At 44.4% G+C, this 16,457-nt stretch overlaps 1 protein-coding gene across 1 annotated transcript in view; it reads left to right on the top strand.

The window, feature by feature from the left end:
- Positions 1-14,203, top strand: part of CCNB2 (cyclin B2) — a 30,365-nt gene extending 16,162 nt beyond the window's left edge. The window contains exons 2-9 of the mRNA XM_085849682.1: positions 2,628-2,741; positions 4,538-4,643; positions 4,856-5,043; positions 5,334-5,492; positions 8,990-9,226; positions 13,384-13,524; positions 13,684-13,794; positions 13,904-14,203. Coding sequence (XP_085705808.1) covers positions 2,628-2,741; positions 4,538-4,643; positions 4,856-5,043; positions 5,334-5,492; positions 8,990-9,226; positions 13,384-13,524; positions 13,684-13,794; positions 13,904-14,005 — 1,158 coding nt within the window. The 3' untranslated portion in view covers positions 14,006-14,203. The remainder of the gene's footprint in view (positions 1-2,627; positions 2,742-4,537; positions 4,644-4,855; positions 5,044-5,333; positions 5,493-8,989; positions 9,227-13,383; positions 13,525-13,683; positions 13,795-13,903) is intronic.
- Positions 14,204-16,457: the final 2,254 nt, after the last annotated feature.

The following is a 16,457-nucleotide window of genomic DNA, read 5'->3' as shown; positions in this document are numbered from 1 at the left end:
GGAGAAAGCGAACCTCCCTGTTAAGGCGGAGCACGTGGTCCGTCGTAACATCAGGAACCTTTACAACGAGTACGTGAGCCTCAAGAAGGAAGCCAAGCGGGAGACATCTGCCGCCGTGACAAAGAGGGAGGTTTGGAAGGGCGACCTACAAGATGTCTTCGATATCGCAAGCGGTAAGATCGCAGAGACCAACGTCCCAGAAGAAGATTTGGCCTTTCTGGAACTGCAGAGGGAGGACAGACAGTCCTGTTCAATGGGGAGTGTCGATAAACTCCATGCGTCCGCTGTCGCCAAAAAGGCTGACGAAATAAAGAAGAGGAAGATTAGGAAGAAGAATCAAGAGGCTGAAGTGAAGAAGTTGTTCAAGAAGGTTGCCCTGGAAGAAACTTCCGATTCATCCTCTGTTTGTTCTGGATTATCTGTGTCGGATGAGGACTTCGAAGGCTGCTGTTCTCCTGCAAAAAGCCCACGGAGAAGAAGGCCGTCGAAGAACCCAATGACCCAGTCCTGACCACGACTTGGGACTGGGAAAACCTTTCATGTCGTCGAGCTGCTGCGTCCTTCGTTGCTACAGCCGCAAGCCTGGAGCATGATGTCTCGGAGATCTCCTGCTCTGCCTCCACGGTGCATCGCATGAGGAGAAAACCGAGAAACTGAAGCAAAGCGCATTGAACAAGAAGCCTTCTGTGATCCGCCTCCCCTTGTTCTCCACTGGGATGGCAAACTGATTCAAAGTGCTGCCACGTCTCGGATCTCAGAGGAGAGGATCGCTGTTGTGCTTACTGGGACCAACTTCGAAGAGCTTCTTGGAGTACCTATCGCCATTGATTAGACCGGGAGAGAAGTAACAGCCACCGTTCTTCGGCTGCTGAACACTTATCAGATTGCTGACAAGATCATCGGTCTCTCATTTGATACGACTGCATCCAACAGTGGCATGATTAGCGGAGCCTGCACCATAATTGTACAGTCCCTTGGAAGACCTCTTCTTTGGCTGGCATGCCGACATCACATTCACGAGGTGGTACTGAAGAACACCTATGAACTCCTCTTCGGCTCTCCCCCAGGTTCCGAAATTCCCCTCTTCAAACAATTCCGAGAAAAATGGGACTTCTTGGACAAGACATCCGCCGGTACCCTCGGCGACAAACAACCCCTGGATGAGTGGAGCGAATCACAAAGGCTGAAGATGATAGACTTCCTCAGGAGAGTCATCCATGATGCAGCCCACCCAAGAGAGGACTATCTCGAACTCTTTCAGCTCTCTCTTGTCTACCTAGGAGGATGGAGCGGAGATCTGCCTCGATTTAGGGCCCCTGGAGTCTACCATCAGGCGAGATGGATGGCAAAGGCAATTTATATCCTGAAGATTGCCCTGTTTTTGCAATAACTGGAGCTGACGAGTTCGGAAAAACGCGGAGTCCGACGACTGGCCCGTTTCGTCAGTCTCATTTACGTCAGATTCTGGCATGAGGCAGCTGTCCCAAACTGTGCACCGAAGAATGACCTGGAGTTCTTGGCGATTCTCCAGGTGTTTGTGGATAGAGAACTCGGGTCAACGGAAGAGAAGGCCCTCCAAAGGCACCTCTGGTACCTCTCAGAGCAAGGAGTGGCCCGAGCCTTCTTCGACGAACGAGTGTCTCCCGATGACTGGGCGGCCATGGTCAAGAACCTAAGCCGTCCAGCAACCTCGAAAGCACTCAAGAGACTTGAAAAGAAGAACTTCACTCTCCCTGACGGTCTTTCCAAATTGGTAACAGGGCGAACACTAGAGGCCATTGGGGTCTTTGCTGGGAGGATGGTCACTACCCATAACGTGGAACATGTTTTGCAAGATCCAGGAACTCGAGCCACCGTCCGAGGCCTGCAGGTCACCAATGATGCAGCAGAGAGAGGAGTGGCACTGATACAAAAACTCTAAGCCCGAACCGAAGACGAGCAGCAGAAGCAGTTCCTCCTCAGTTGTTCATCATGACCGCAAAACCGTCAAGAGAACAAAGGCTGGAGTGACCGCAAAGTTCCCTCCTGCTCCTTGAGCCCAACGATTTGATTGCCCTGCTCTACTTGCAGAATTGTTCTGCATTTCTTTTTCATAAGTTTGTTTGGTAATTTTCAGTTCAATAAACGTTCGTTGCAATTTTTTGTCTTCTCCTCCATTTGATTTTTTTCGAAGTTTCACTTGAAATGTGGAATCTTGTCGAACTGTGCGACCAGTAAATATTGACGAATCAAACCAAATATTTGCCTAAAATATTTATGGGTCATAAGAAACAAGGGGACTCCCCTTCTGACAATTTTCAACACATTTCATTTTTTTACCACCATGAGTGAAACACCCTTGTTACATACACACGAGACGACCCGTGAACCCGTTGACAGCGGTTGATGAAAAAAAAAAACATTTCAAGAAAAAACGATGGCTCCGGCGAACTATACCACTGAGGTTGTTTGCATTGATTAAATACTCCCAAAGAGTACTTGACTGAATCGGGAATTGATTTTTTTAATAATTGTTTTTGTTGCCCTCCCCCCCTCCAATTTCTTTCCCATGTGCCCTTATCAGATTGTGTCAAAGAAATACAACTCATTTAAAACCCATTTTGACTTCCTCATGTTTTCTGTTTCAGAATATGAGCATTCCCTCGGAGAATGTGTATGGACTCCGTCCAAAGGTCAAGCAAACTACAAGAGGGGTTTCAACCCGTGCTGCACTTGGTGAAATCCGGAACAAAACGTGCAAGGTAATCCCAGCTGCTGCTAACAAGATCATTTGTATTTGTAGCATTTTGGGTGATCGGGCTTGATGTTTGTGTTGGCTCCTTTTCCACTTGTTCCAGTCTTCTTTCCTTTTTTATTTATTTAATTTTTGTGCAATTGAAGTTAATTTTTTAATGCGTGCCCTACCGTCGGTGCTTTATGCCATATTTTACCATTCTGATAAAATTGTGCATACCAACCTGGTACATGACCGGGAGGTTGGAGTAGCCATAACCAGCTCCTCGGGAGATTGAGGCAATGGTCAAACTTTTTAGTGCTCTTTGTGGAGCAATGAACCTACCCCCACCCCCCAAACTAACATGATTGAGTCACAATGATGAAAGTCTCTTGTAGTGGGACAACTTAGCTAAATATAGCATAACAATTGTGCATTTTGTGAGGAAAGCACCAAATTTGGCACACTGGTAGCCTATCATATAATGAACAGATTTCGATATTGGGCCATCTCAAATTCAGCCGCTGATGGCTGTGGCAGCCATTTTCCATTGCCATCAAAAATTTTGAGATGGCCCAATATCCAAATCTGTTCATAATATGATAGGCTACTCGTGTGCCAAATTTGGTGCTTTCCTCACAAAATGCACAATTGTTATGCTAAGTTGCCCCACTATTGGTTAACATTCAGTACTGCAGTGGCAGTTTTAACTGGTTGGTGCCATTGTGGGTGCTGGTTCAATTATTGCCTTTATTTTCACGCGTCATCCGTCCGTAAACACTTGCAGCTTCTCCGAAACAAAATGATTCTGATAAAACGTGATGTCCCAAAGTTTGTTCACGGCATAAAAAAAAAAAAATACACAAAAAACTGGTTATCTTATCCAGGGTTATTGCCCCCAATTTTATTTTATTTGATCTTATTCTCGTTTCCCCCAAAATGTGCATTATTGGCTAAGATTACAACATTTGATTTAAAAAAATTCTGAATTATTTTTATTTCAAGGTTTCACAAAAGTGGCTGAAGATATTTTTTTTTTTTTTTTTTTTTTTTTTTTTTTTTTTTAAGTTTGTTTGTTTTTCCTTGCAAGTATTTTCGGAATTGGGTGGAAGAGCCGAAAAAGTTAACCAGATGCCAATGTCTGAACTGTTCGATTACCTTTTCGAAGAAGAAAAAAAAAAACCAAAAAAACAGGCCCTACGTTGAAGTGTTGTGTATCTTGGACAGCACTAGGTTCTCTGTTGAAAAAGGATGTGGCTGGCCTGGTATCAAACTACATCTATTTGAACTGACTCATGTCTGCACCTAAACTCCAATACCTAAGTTTGCAGTTATGAATGGCTATTTCAAAATTGCCACCTTGACAACTGTCTCAAAGGTTGAAATACAGGCTTGGTGCTTGGTAAATCAGTGGGTTGCAGATTATTCAAAATTGTAATAGGTTGGTGATTGTTTTGGCAGAACAATACTTCCCATTTGGACACACCAACAGTCTTGTCTTGAAGCAGAAACCCAATTTGGTTTGGTTGCTCAAACAGCTATATACTAATGCTCTCTTCCCCCCCCCCCATACCACAAATGCTCCTCAGAGAAGAAAAATTAGTAAAAGTTGCTTCAAATTAATTCAAACCGAAGGGTGAATTCTTAAAAAACAAAAAAACTCTGGCAGTGTATCGGTGACGGACTGTTTCCTCGATTGTTCCTGAAAGTGTTCTTTTCTGCTCGATATAACCTCCCATTTTGAGCTTTTCACCAACACCAGAATAAAAAGCTCCTTTATTTTATGTTTTTTTTATATATATATATTTTTTTTTTATCTTGCAGGATTTAAAACCACAGCAAGCAAAGAGGGTTCCCAAGACTCGTTCCCAATCCACATCAATACCTGTCAATGGCTCCAACCCTCCTCCGCCGACACTGCCCATATCTCCTGCAAGTCCCTATTTTATTGTTTGTATAAATTGGCTATCTCTACAAGGTTTGAATGAAATGATTGCTAAAAATGTGGATTATAGGGAAATGGTTCCAGAATTGGGTGGAAGAGCTTAAAATGCTTGTTTGGCTTTGCAGCGAACGTGGTCTTTCTCTTTTAGCTCGTTTTGTGGGTGTTAGAAATTTATTTATTTATTTCTCCCACTTCACAGATTCCACCTTCTCCTCCTCCACCTTTTCCTCCTCCACCCATGGTAATTGCTGCCAAAGAAGCTGCACTTTGCCAGGCATTTTCTGAGTTTGATCTGCATTTGGAAGACATTGATGCCGACTGTGTTGATCCACAATTGTGCAGCGAGTATGTGAAGGACATCTACAAGTACATGAGGCAACTTGAGGTCAGATTTGCATTGACCGGTTTATTATTGTTATTATTATTTTAAACCTGTTAAGTTTTTGTGAACTGGACTTTCCACACTGCCTTCCTGGAGTATCAGGAGATTGGGATGGCCAGACGTGAGCTCCTGGAGTGATGCGTTGCTCTGGCGCATACTCCCATACCTGACCTGACCTGACCTTTTGTGATTCCGTGGACCATGCTCAATACAACTTTTTATTTTATTTTCTCCATGGATCTTTGTTTGTTCAAAGAAATGACCAGGTGTAATTGGTTTATATCTCACCACAGATGGAACAGTCCATCAAGCCTGATTATCTTGCTGGCCAATTAGTGACGCGTCGCATGAGAGCTATCCTTGTGGATTGGCTTATTCAGGTCCACTTCAAGTTCCGGCTCCTTCAGGAAACTCTCTACATGGCTGTTGCTGTAATTGACCGCTTCCTGCAGGTAGTTACATTAGTTGCCTTCAACAGTGATTCTTTCACCATGTATAAATATCACAACTTGTGTAGCTATGGTACCAGTACTTCCTGCAATGTTTCTGGCTAACAGTTGCTATTTGCATTATCAGGCTAGAGGTATGGAAATATTTGTATATAATCCCACATGGGGTGACTTGCAAGCTTGACTCCCAGGGAGAAAACCTATGATGTTGTGACAGCCAGAATCCTATTTGTGGATTGATTCCTTTCTTGGGAGGGCTGCCATTGCCACATTGTCTGACGCTTCTTTTGGTATTGCGCTGTTGTTTTTCAGACTAAAGTGTGTGTGCTTGTAGGAACAACCAAAAGAACTTGCCTGTAACGGGTGACCTCCAACCAGGATCCTTCCTCACTTTGTTGTGGCCACTTGTCAAGTCTATCTGTGGTGTTTGCTCTCCTTCCATACCGTTGCTCACCAAGCAGCCTCCCTCAAACCCTACTCAAGATGATGCTAGATGTCTGAAATCTCTCTCCAAATCTCATGTACCCAACCCATTCATCCTTGATCCCCATTTGCTCACTACCTCCTTGACTCCTTCACCCCCCCCCCCTGCGCCCCCCTCTCCAACACACCAGAGAAGGTCAAAGTTCTGTCCAACTTCCACTTTCCATTAGTGATGCGGTCACATGGCATCAGTGTCCATGTTGTCAAATTCTCTTGTTGCCTCTTCCTTTGTCTGCTTTCTCTCCAGTTTTTCTCCTTGGGCTGCCTTGTAGTACCGTCTGCCAATATCACTCTTATTAAAAAGGGTTAATATTAATGAAGGAAAAAAAAAAAATTAAACCTTGCATCTCCAGGCCAATCAAATGAAAAGTTAGTCTTGCTCGTGTCGGTTTCCTCAGTGGCCAAGATAGAATTTTGGATGAAATCTGTGTTAATTGAGGTTGTGCAAACTGCTATGGGAAGCACTGACAAACTCGAGCTTTAGGCATTAACGTCAGCAGCTTGCTTGATATGACAGTTGGTACAGTAGACTACTTGAACGTTCTGTTTATTAATTTAATCCACTATAGGCTTGCTTTCAATTGGAAGTAGTTGTGGAATCTATCACTGCTGTTAGTCCCCCCCCCCTTTATTTTCTTCTCTGCCAACTGTCAAATCTCTGACCACCAGTTTGGATACTGCACATCTCAGGCATTCGACAGTATTGTATCATGCACGACTTGCCAAGCTCACTGCCTTCGCCGTCGAAGAAAAAAAAAAACACTTCTTTCACATCTTAAGATGCATAGGGCTGCTGAGTTGGTTATCCTGGACACATCGTCCCACAGAGACACGATACTTGAATTGCTCATTCTTCCAATTATGCTGGTACAGTCTTCATTTTACTGACCTTTGATGGATGATCGGCCGAGTCAAACCACCCTGGTGGTGTTCAACAGCACGATGGGGGCTCGATCTCAGGACCCAAATATCTTGTGCCAACCACCTTAATCCTTGAGCTAACAACTGACTTCCAAGGCATACATTTTTGTCTTGATGCGTAGTTTTCTGATTTCTTCCACTTCGGCAGCTCTGTCTGTCGGCATTTATTTATTTATTTATTTTTTGCTGTCTGTTCCAAATCTACATTAATGACTTCTGATGCTCTGGAAACTTCTTTCTGTCGATGACAATTGTCCTCTAGTTCCCTGTGTCACTTTGATGTGGAATCGATTAATTGGAACATGCTATTCGAAATGTCATTTTGTCGGACTTTGATGCACTCCTAAACTACTGGATGGAATGAGTGTGAAACTGGTGGTTGTACTCGAGGTATGCTCCAAGGTTTTGGGTGATTTAAAAAAAAAAAGTCCCAGTTGTTCATGCTCAGGGAGGACCCCCCCCCCCCACCAATTATTTTGCTCAGTGTGCATCATATAGCCCTGCTCGGTTAGGTTGGTAGGGGGTGTTACACCCCGTGATACATGCACCAATTTTGTGGAAATTAACATGTTTTTTAGGATGGATCCTTCGCTCGTCTTGCAATCCTTACAAATCTCAGTCCCCTGAGTGTTTAAATGAATCTATGGTCACATCTGACTTCTGGGACGGTCATACAGCAAAGCCAGCTGAAAACTGATCGTACTCCATTATTGCAAGTCGTTATTCAAGCTTAAATGTCTTTGCTTTGTCTATAGCTCTCTACTGGTTTCCCCATTGTGGCCATGTGTGGAATAATCCTTGTGTGTTCAAGGTGCGTAACTCATCTTGTTGTTTTTAAAATATATTTATTTTGTTCCACTCCTGTGTTTGTGAAGGGTTTATTTTTTTTTTCCTGTTTGGACCAGATGTTACAATTATTCATGACACAAAGGGGGCACTATTGACCTTGTCTGCACTTCGAATGCGCAGCACTGTAAAATGGTGTGACAAGGAGGAAGCCATTTTGTGCGATTGGTCAGTGTTGAGATTTTCAATCTGGGACGCAAGTGTGGACGGACCCTCTTGACTCGACTGTGCGGATGGAGAGTTATCTCGTGTTTCCTTGTGGTCTCAGACCATTCGGAGTGAAACTTTAAGAGGATTTTGCCAGTCCGAGTGGCACCGTCTGTCCACGAGCACCAGTTGGGTTGTATCAGAGGATGATCGCCGTTGAGACTGGTGGTAGTTGTACGTACCAGTGGTCCAGTTGTTGCCATTGTGCTTGATTGCCATGGTTCAGACATCATTCCTCCGTTCTCAGGATTGTTTACAGCCTGATGTGCCATCTGGGTGACCCCACTGTCCTCTGTAGATGACGAGCTGTTTTGACACGATTGGCCACGTAAATTTGTGGTTCGACACTGGGTTGTGCTGGTTAAGGTGTTTTATTGGTTTGTGACCGTAACCGGAATACCATGGGGTGGTGAACAAACGGCTGTAAGTGTAATAAACGCAGCCCATCTAGTTTCATCGTTGTCGGTTTCTCTTCAGTTGGAGAGCCCACATGTAACTTGGTTATTCCAGCATCACATGTCTCATTTATTTTTGTTGTATCCAAAGCTTGCCGTTATTGGAGACTTGCAATGAGGCTGAAGCACAAACCTTGTTTCTCACATCACGCAGGTCTGTGGTCTCTACTATATGTATTGTTTGTTTAAATCGGTGCTGTGGTCTAGTTCCTTTTGCTTGCTCAGCACCTGTTCTCAAGCCTCGTGTTGGCTTAGTGGTTCGTGTGGCTGGCTTAAGATCCGAGGGTCCTGAGTTTGAGCCCCATCGGCTGCTGAATTAATACCAGGTGGGGTTGACTCGGCCTGTCGTCCTTCTGAGGTCAGCAAATTGAGTACCAGTGTGCTGATAGAGGGGATCGGCGTCGGCACAGCTTTATGTCGGTAACATGCTTTATTTTGGCTTGTGTGCAAAAAAAAAAAAATGTATTTGTCAATTTCAAACTCGAAGAGTTCAAAGCCTTGTTGCTTGCGTTTTAATTTTCGTTGTTTTTATCCTGATGGAAGAATGTCATACTTGGAAGGTTTTTCTCCATGCCTACAACCCTGCAGAAGCACCGAGTCTTGGCGAAAGAACTGCAGCTTGTTGGGGTCACAGGCATGTTTATTGCTTCCAAGTATGAGGAAATGTATGCACCGACGATCGAAGACTTTGTGTACATCACGGACAGCGCCTTCCAAAAATGCCAGATCCGCAAGATGGAAGTCGTCATGCTGAAGGAACTGGATTTCAACCTCGGCCGTCCACTTCCCCTTCACTTCCTCCGCCGTGCAACCATGGCAGCTAAGGTATGACTGACTATTTGAAGGAAAACTTATTTTTGAAGTCCTGTACATTGATAAAAGGATCGTTGTGGAGCTTGTACAAATTTTAGGTCAAATCAAGACCGACGCGTACTTTCACATTGGCCAGCCCCAACATGAGTGGATCGAAGCGGAATGGCCGCGTGCTGGCGTTGTGACCAAATCAGTGTTCGATTTCAGTCAAAATCGATTTCTGCTTCTTCCACTGAACCGATTGCTTTCATATTTCTTGTAACCCCCCCCCCCCCCCAAGATTACTCAGTTGGAAGATTCCTCCATCAGAACCAAGAATCGAACCCTAAATTCTATGGAGCAGGTTACCTGCTTGTAACAGTTCCAAGTGTCTGAAGTCTTTTTTTTTTTTTTTAATCATTTTTCCCCCTTTCCTCCCCCCCCCCACTTCAGTGCCAATTCACCCCACCCCCTTAAATCTACCACCTCCCTAACCACTCACCTGTTATCCCCTCTCCTTACCCCTCTGTTCTTGCCCCTCATCTTACCTCTGCTTTAGTATCAGTTCCTCCTCTGTTGTTCTAACATCTGTTGGCTCCATCCTTACCTAACTGATATCTCTCACTCTCGATCTTCACATGCTTCCCTCTCACCTTTCTCAAAAACTCTTCCCTCAACTCTCACCTCTCACCCTTCTCCCTCCAATCTTCCCACTCATGCTCCCTTCTAAAAGTTGCCTCCTTCCTCCACCCTCTCTCTTCCATATCATCACTCCACCTTCTCCAATCTTTAATTGCCCTCTGCCCCCTCTCCTACTCCCCACTGGATCTCTACCCATCACCACTGAGCCTTTTCTCCTCTTCATCTGGACCTCTCCCCAAGCTCTTCTGCAATCCCCCACACTATCAATAACTCTCCTTACCTCCCCTCCCCTGCACCCAAAACCTCCTCCCTCCCTTTTCCTTAACATTGTGAACCTCAAACATCTGGGGCCTTCGCTCACCCTGACGGATCTTTCCATACAGATTGTCACCGACAAACCAGACACAATCTGCGTAACAAACTTTCTTCCTTGACGTCTCTGACTCCCTAATATCTCTCCCTGGTTACTCCTCGGTAATGACAGACCTGAGCCTTGTCCTGATGGCTGAGCTGCTCTCTTCATCAACGACTGTATTGCTCAATAAATAAAATATAAATAAAACGTGGACCAACTTCTATTCTCTTTCTCATATGTGGTGACTTCGACTGTCATTCTAGTTGGCTGGGTGTGGGTACCTCTCACCTGCAATGGCACTTCAGTGAAAGACTTCTGTGACTCAATGGGACTGACACAATCTGTCAACTTCCTGACCGGGATCTCAACCAACCATATTCCATCTCTTCTGGATCTGATTTTGACAAATTTCCCTGAAAATATCTGCTGTTCCTCCACTCCATTTGGTTCATCTGACCACATGCATGTCAAAGTAGACCTCTTTCTGTCATTGGAGAACATCCTCGGCGCCGTCGATTCTGGCATTTCACTCAGGCCAACTGGAAGGGACTTCTCGACTGGTCTCCCATCTCTACTTTCTCCAACATCAACTCGTTCTGGGAATTCTTTCATAGAAACTTGCTCTCTCCCATGCACAGATTTATCCCATCTCATCTTCAGTTGTCCTACCCTTCCTTCTGCCCATGGTACACTGTAGCGTGTGGTGAGGCAGTTGTCCTGAAACAACTTGCCTTCACATCATGTAAGGCTAATCCAACTGAAGGTAATCTCAGTTCCTTCTACAAAGCTGTGTGTGTGTCCTCAGAGCCAGAAAACATCTTTCTAATCTCAAGTCTGAACTCTCAAACCTGTCTCCCTCCTCCAATGATGGTGCCATTTAGTTAAATCTGTTTCTGATGTATGTTCCCTTCCTAACCTCAAATGGCTGCACAGCTGACACCACGTGAAAAGGTTGAATGCCTAAACTCTGTATTTGCTAATAAATTGTGTCCTGAACCCATCGCTTTCTGACCCACCTTACCCAGTCGCACCCAGCTGTTCAGGGACGGTCCTTTCCCCCCCCCCCCTGACGAGGTGGAGAGCTTGCTGTCAAACCTCGACTCAGAGTCTGCAACTGGTCCAGACGGCATCGGCCCACGTGTACTAAAAACCAGCTCCTCTGCTCTTGCTCACCCTCTGTTCTATTCACCCTCTCATTTGCTCAAGGTCATCTGCCAACTGCTTGAAAATCGGCAAACGTCACTGCCCTGCAAAAAAAGGTGATAAAAACAGATCCCTGCAACGACCGACCAATCAGCCTTCTCCCAATCATCTGCAAGGTTATGGAATCCATCGCTTCAGACATTAAATACTTCCTCTTCTTCAATGGCTTGATTTCTGATCATCAATGTGGATTCAGACAAGGTCACTCTATCCTGGACTTGCTGCTTCTGCTCTCCCAACAATGGATGGAGATCCTCAATGCCGGACATGACATCAGAGCCATATCCCTAGACATAGCATGTGCCTTCGATATGGTCTGGCACCCTGCCCTGCTCACCAAACTCTTCCTATGGTATCCAAGGACGACATCACTCGTAAGCTCGTAGACTTCCTCTCCTGTCGCAGCCAACATGTGGCCCTCAATGGAGTTCTCTCATTCCCTCTTCCTGTCTCGGCTGGAGTTCCTCAAGGCAGCGTTCTGGGCCCTGTTGTTCTGCTTTTCATCATTGATCTCTCTGACTCTGGAAAATCCTCTATCTCTTTGCTGATGACTCCACCCTCTGCTGCACCATCTGTCATCCCTCAGATTGCCAAGCGGTAGCTTCTTCGCTCTCTGTCGATCTGGATAAAATCACAAGCTGGTCCAACATGTGCAACATGTCTTTCAATCCGGACAAATCTCACTCACTCTGTCTCTCCGAAAGAACCGTCTGGACCCCCACCCCATCTACTTTCTCAACAATCCTTTTGGAGAAGGTCTTTCATTCAAGCTTCTGGGTCTCACTATCTGCCATGATCTTTCCTGGGAAAGCCACATTTCTAAGTTGGCCTCCAAAGCTAGTCGCCGACTGGGCATCCTCCATCGTGCAAAGTCCTTCCTTGGCACACCTGAGCTCCTGACCACAAACGAAGCTTTCATCCGGAGCCTGATGGAGTACTGCTCTCACCTTTCTCGGCTTCACGCTGTCGAAACCATGGCATTTAGGATCATTGGTATCGCCCACAATTGGTGGAATTGATGTCGGTCACATGGTTTGGCAGCCATATATTTTTATTTTATTTTATTTTTAACATAAAAACCTTCAAAAATCAACTGCTGAACAGATCGAGGAGAAATTTTACAGGTATAATCACCTATCTATGAGCCTGTGCTAATATTGGCTCGAGCCTGTGTTGAATGCAAGCTTGTTTTAATCTCCCGAACATTCATTGTGGTGGGTCGGGGACATGCATTGCAAAAGATTTCTTACTCTTGTTGGTTTGAGGTCTCCACGTGCTTGTGTTGAATGTCCATACCTCTTGTATTGAGGTTAGCATAGCAGTTGAAACTCAAATAGTGTTCATGTTCCTCCGTCACTGTCTTTGCTTGTTTGGGTTCCTTCTGATAACTCAAATGCACCATTTGCTCTCTCTCATTTGAATACGTCCCTCTTTGGTATTTTTTTTTTATTGCCAACACCTAAAATTTCTTTGACTTGCTCATGCATATAATTGACCTTCCTCGTCCATGATCACTCTTTGAAACGTCCACACAACTTGCATCACATGCAATCACTGGATTAGAAGTTCCAATTGGTGTTATCACTCTGTTCACTTATCGGTCTCAAAAATGTACTTTCATCGACTCGTCAACTCAAGCCTGGTATACGTCACATGGTCATTTTATCGGTGAATTTGATGTCACGTGTCCACAGCAGAAGCTAATGTGCCTGGTTTGCCTATCTTGTTTATTTAAATTTAATTATTTATTTATTGTTGACCTGTACAAGCTTTTCTTGTTTAATTTTGCATGATTTGTGATTTTTCTTTTTTCCTCTACGTGTGTGTGTGTGTGTGTGGGTGTGTGTGGTGTGTGTGTGTGTGTATATATATATATATTGTTTTAAGTTTCTTGACAATACAAGGCAACTAAGCACTCATGGTTGCAAGTGACCAATAGTATTTTCTGCTTTGTCCAAAACTTGCGCTTTGAAATTGTTTTTCTTTCCAGGCCGATGCTGAGCAGCACACTTTAGCCAAGTACCTGATGGAATTGACCCTCATCGATTATGACATGGTTCACTTTTATCCCTCCCAAGTGGCAGCTGCTGCACTCTGCTTATCTCAGAAAATCCTGGATGGATTGGAATGGGTACATGTATATCTATATACCTATATAAATGCACTGCACTTGAAAGTTTGGGTTTTTGCTGTAAATATATATATATATATATATATATACTTTTTATTTATTATTACTTTCTTTTCTCTTCTTCTGTCCTCTCTCTCCTCCTCTATTGTCCTATTATAGACTGTTATGCTTCAGGCCTACACAGGTTATGCTGAGGTTGACGTGCAATTAGTGATGCAACATATTGCCAAAAACCTTGTCAAGGTGAATGATGGCCTCTGCAAATACCAGGTGAGTTGCTGTCATGGCCCTGGGTTTTTATTTATATTTATTTGGTACATACCCTTGCCCTTTTGTAATCGTTTGGTTATATATCTGGCTTTCCTTCCTTCTCTTTTAGGCTGTGAAGAACAAGTACACGAGTAGCAAGTTCATGAAGATCAGCACGATTACCCCCTTGCAGTCTCAAGTGGTTAAGGACCTGGCACAGCAGTTGTTATAAGTTGCTGGGGTTGGGGGTTGGTTAGGGGAAGGGTGAATTAGAAAGGTTGATTTCACCTTCTCCCACAACTGTGACATTGTAAATACTATGTACAGAACTTGCTTGAATGCTCTCATTTTATGTACCTAGAATTTTGAGGTTGTGCATTTTAATCTTCATTTGCAATTGTAATTCTGAATAAAGCAGCACCTCCCTATACTTCCTGTTTTGTGGTCGAGGTAAATTGACACCTACAGAGTTTTCGACTTGCATAAGTGTTCCGTTCCTGCGACCTTCATGCAAGTTGAATTTCAGAGTAAAATCTGAAAAGAAAAGGATTAGATAATTAATTTTACATGTACAGTACTAATACCAAGGGAGAGGAAGTCTGAAGGATGGGCCGACGATCCAGAAATTGATGCGTGTAGAACCTCTGAAGAAAAAGGAAAGGTCGTGGTGAGGTAGTGGAAGCTTTGCAGGTTGAGGGGGTTACAAACTCTGTTTGGGGTGTTTTTTTTTTTTAACAAAAATTTATTTTTTATTCGCATGAAGGCGTCTCATCTCGTCGTCTCCTCTTTGTGTCTGTCATTCTATTTGCGCTCGTGTTCCTTCCTTCACACTTTGCTGATTCATTTATTCTTTCCTGCATCTTCCATTCTATCCTTTTGCACTCATTTCTTTGCTTTCACGTTTCCACGTCAGACAGCTCGGTAGCTGGAACCTCTGCCTCATATTCGGTGACTGGGCTTCCTCTTAGGATCCACATTAAATAAGTGCCATGAGTGACGTCACTGCCCCACAGTGAAACCCTGGTGCCATGGCTTTGTGGAACATGGAGGGTTCTGTTTTCAGTATGGACTTGGGAATCGGAGGCAAAAAGGCAAGTTTAAGGTATACAGGGGGTCCGATAGACGAGTCGTACTGTATGTAAAGAATTGATGAATCTCGTTTTTATTTTAATAGGTGCTTGCACAAAGTTGAGTTTACGCTTGTCGAGTTTTGTGTAACCTAAAGAATGCCTGTGTTTTCTTTTCCTTAATTTTTTTTTGACATCAGTCGGTGTAGGCTTTGTCCATAACACAAAATTCCTTGGTTTTTTTTAGCTCGCCTGTTCGAAGAACAGAGAGCTATAGCGATACCCCCGGCATGAGCGTCAGCGTGAAAATGTTAAAGTTTTTGGTGCAAGTTATTTTGAAGCTTGCCATTCATTTAATATGTGTACTAGGATGCTGATATTTGGCATGGAGGTTCCTTTGGGGTATATTATTGATGTGGTGAAGTTGAAATTAAAAAAAATGATTTTAAATTTATCAAATTCTTGACCTGTTTTGAACTTAACTTTTTTGTAGCACATCAACGTTAAAGTTTTTTGGTGCAAGTTATTTTGAAGCTTGCCATTCATTTAATGTGTGTAATAGGATGCTGATATTTGGCATGGAGGTTCCTTTGGGGTATACTGTTGCGGTAATGGCCCTTAGTGTGTTATTAAATATAGGATTAGCCCAGATCCCCCAATAAATGCATGTTTAGCCAGGTTGTTCGGTAAATGGACGTTACATGTGTGTCGGGAGATGTAAGAGGCTGTTTATTGTTCGTGCAGTGGTGGTGGACCGAGAGGTTTTTCTTCTTCGTTCCCCTCTCCGAAGGAGACTCCGCCCAGCGCTCTGAGAGGGGAGTGGCCTAGAGAGGGAAGTGAAACTGCAGTTGGCCGAGAGTCGAGAGGGAAACTGAGTCTGCCATTTGGCAGTAAGAGAAACTGCCTGCATGTCGAGTCTGCCATTTTGGCAGTGGGAGAGGCCGCCTGCACGTCGAGTCGGGCGATCGACTTTGTGGAGGAGTGGTTTTGGCCGGCGGTGCCTCCTTGGCCACAGACCCAGCCTGCGGAGCCTAACACCTCGATTTGGCCTTGTCTGGTGAACAGGCCAGGCCTGGACTTGTATGCTGGACCTTGTGAAAAGCCAGCTGGAGCATACCACCGTGGATCTTTTGCTCTGGTGCAGTCGACCTCGCGGGGTCTGAACGTGCCGAGGCTGCGTGTGTGAGGGCTGCGACAAATGGACGACGCCGCCATCTTGCCATGCTGCATGTTTGTGCTTGGGTGCTTGAATCCGTGGACATCAGCTTGTCACGAGCAACATTCGTTCCTTCGACACTTTTCCTCTCGTCCATGAAGCATCACCAAGTACTCTGTGTGTTGTCTGCATGCTGTCCATATCTTGTCTGCATGTTGTCTAAGGTTTATCTCGCTAGGGTCCCCTTCGAAACCCCTCAATCCGTAGTTCCCTCGTTAAGAACGGGTTATAGATTAATTATAACTGTCGTGAATGCTTTGCTTGTGTTGTGTTCCCCGATATGTCCCCAATAAATCTGGCTAATTCGTATGAAGTTGCCACTTTGGGTTTGTTCGTGCCACGCCGAGGAACGATCTGCTAAATTTGGATATAAAAACCAAAATTGTTAGACTGGCAGAATT

This window comes from Eptatretus burgeri, chromosome 12 (genome assembly GCF_056783735.1).
Source record: "Eptatretus burgeri isolate ZD-2024b chromosome 12, Ebu_testis_v1, whole genome shotgun sequence".
Lineage (NCBI taxonomy): Eukaryota > Metazoa > Chordata > Myxini > Myxiniformes > Myxinidae > Eptatretus > Eptatretus burgeri.
The sequence above is the reverse complement of the archived record's forward strand: the minus strand, read 5'-3'. Positions and strand labels throughout refer to the sequence as shown.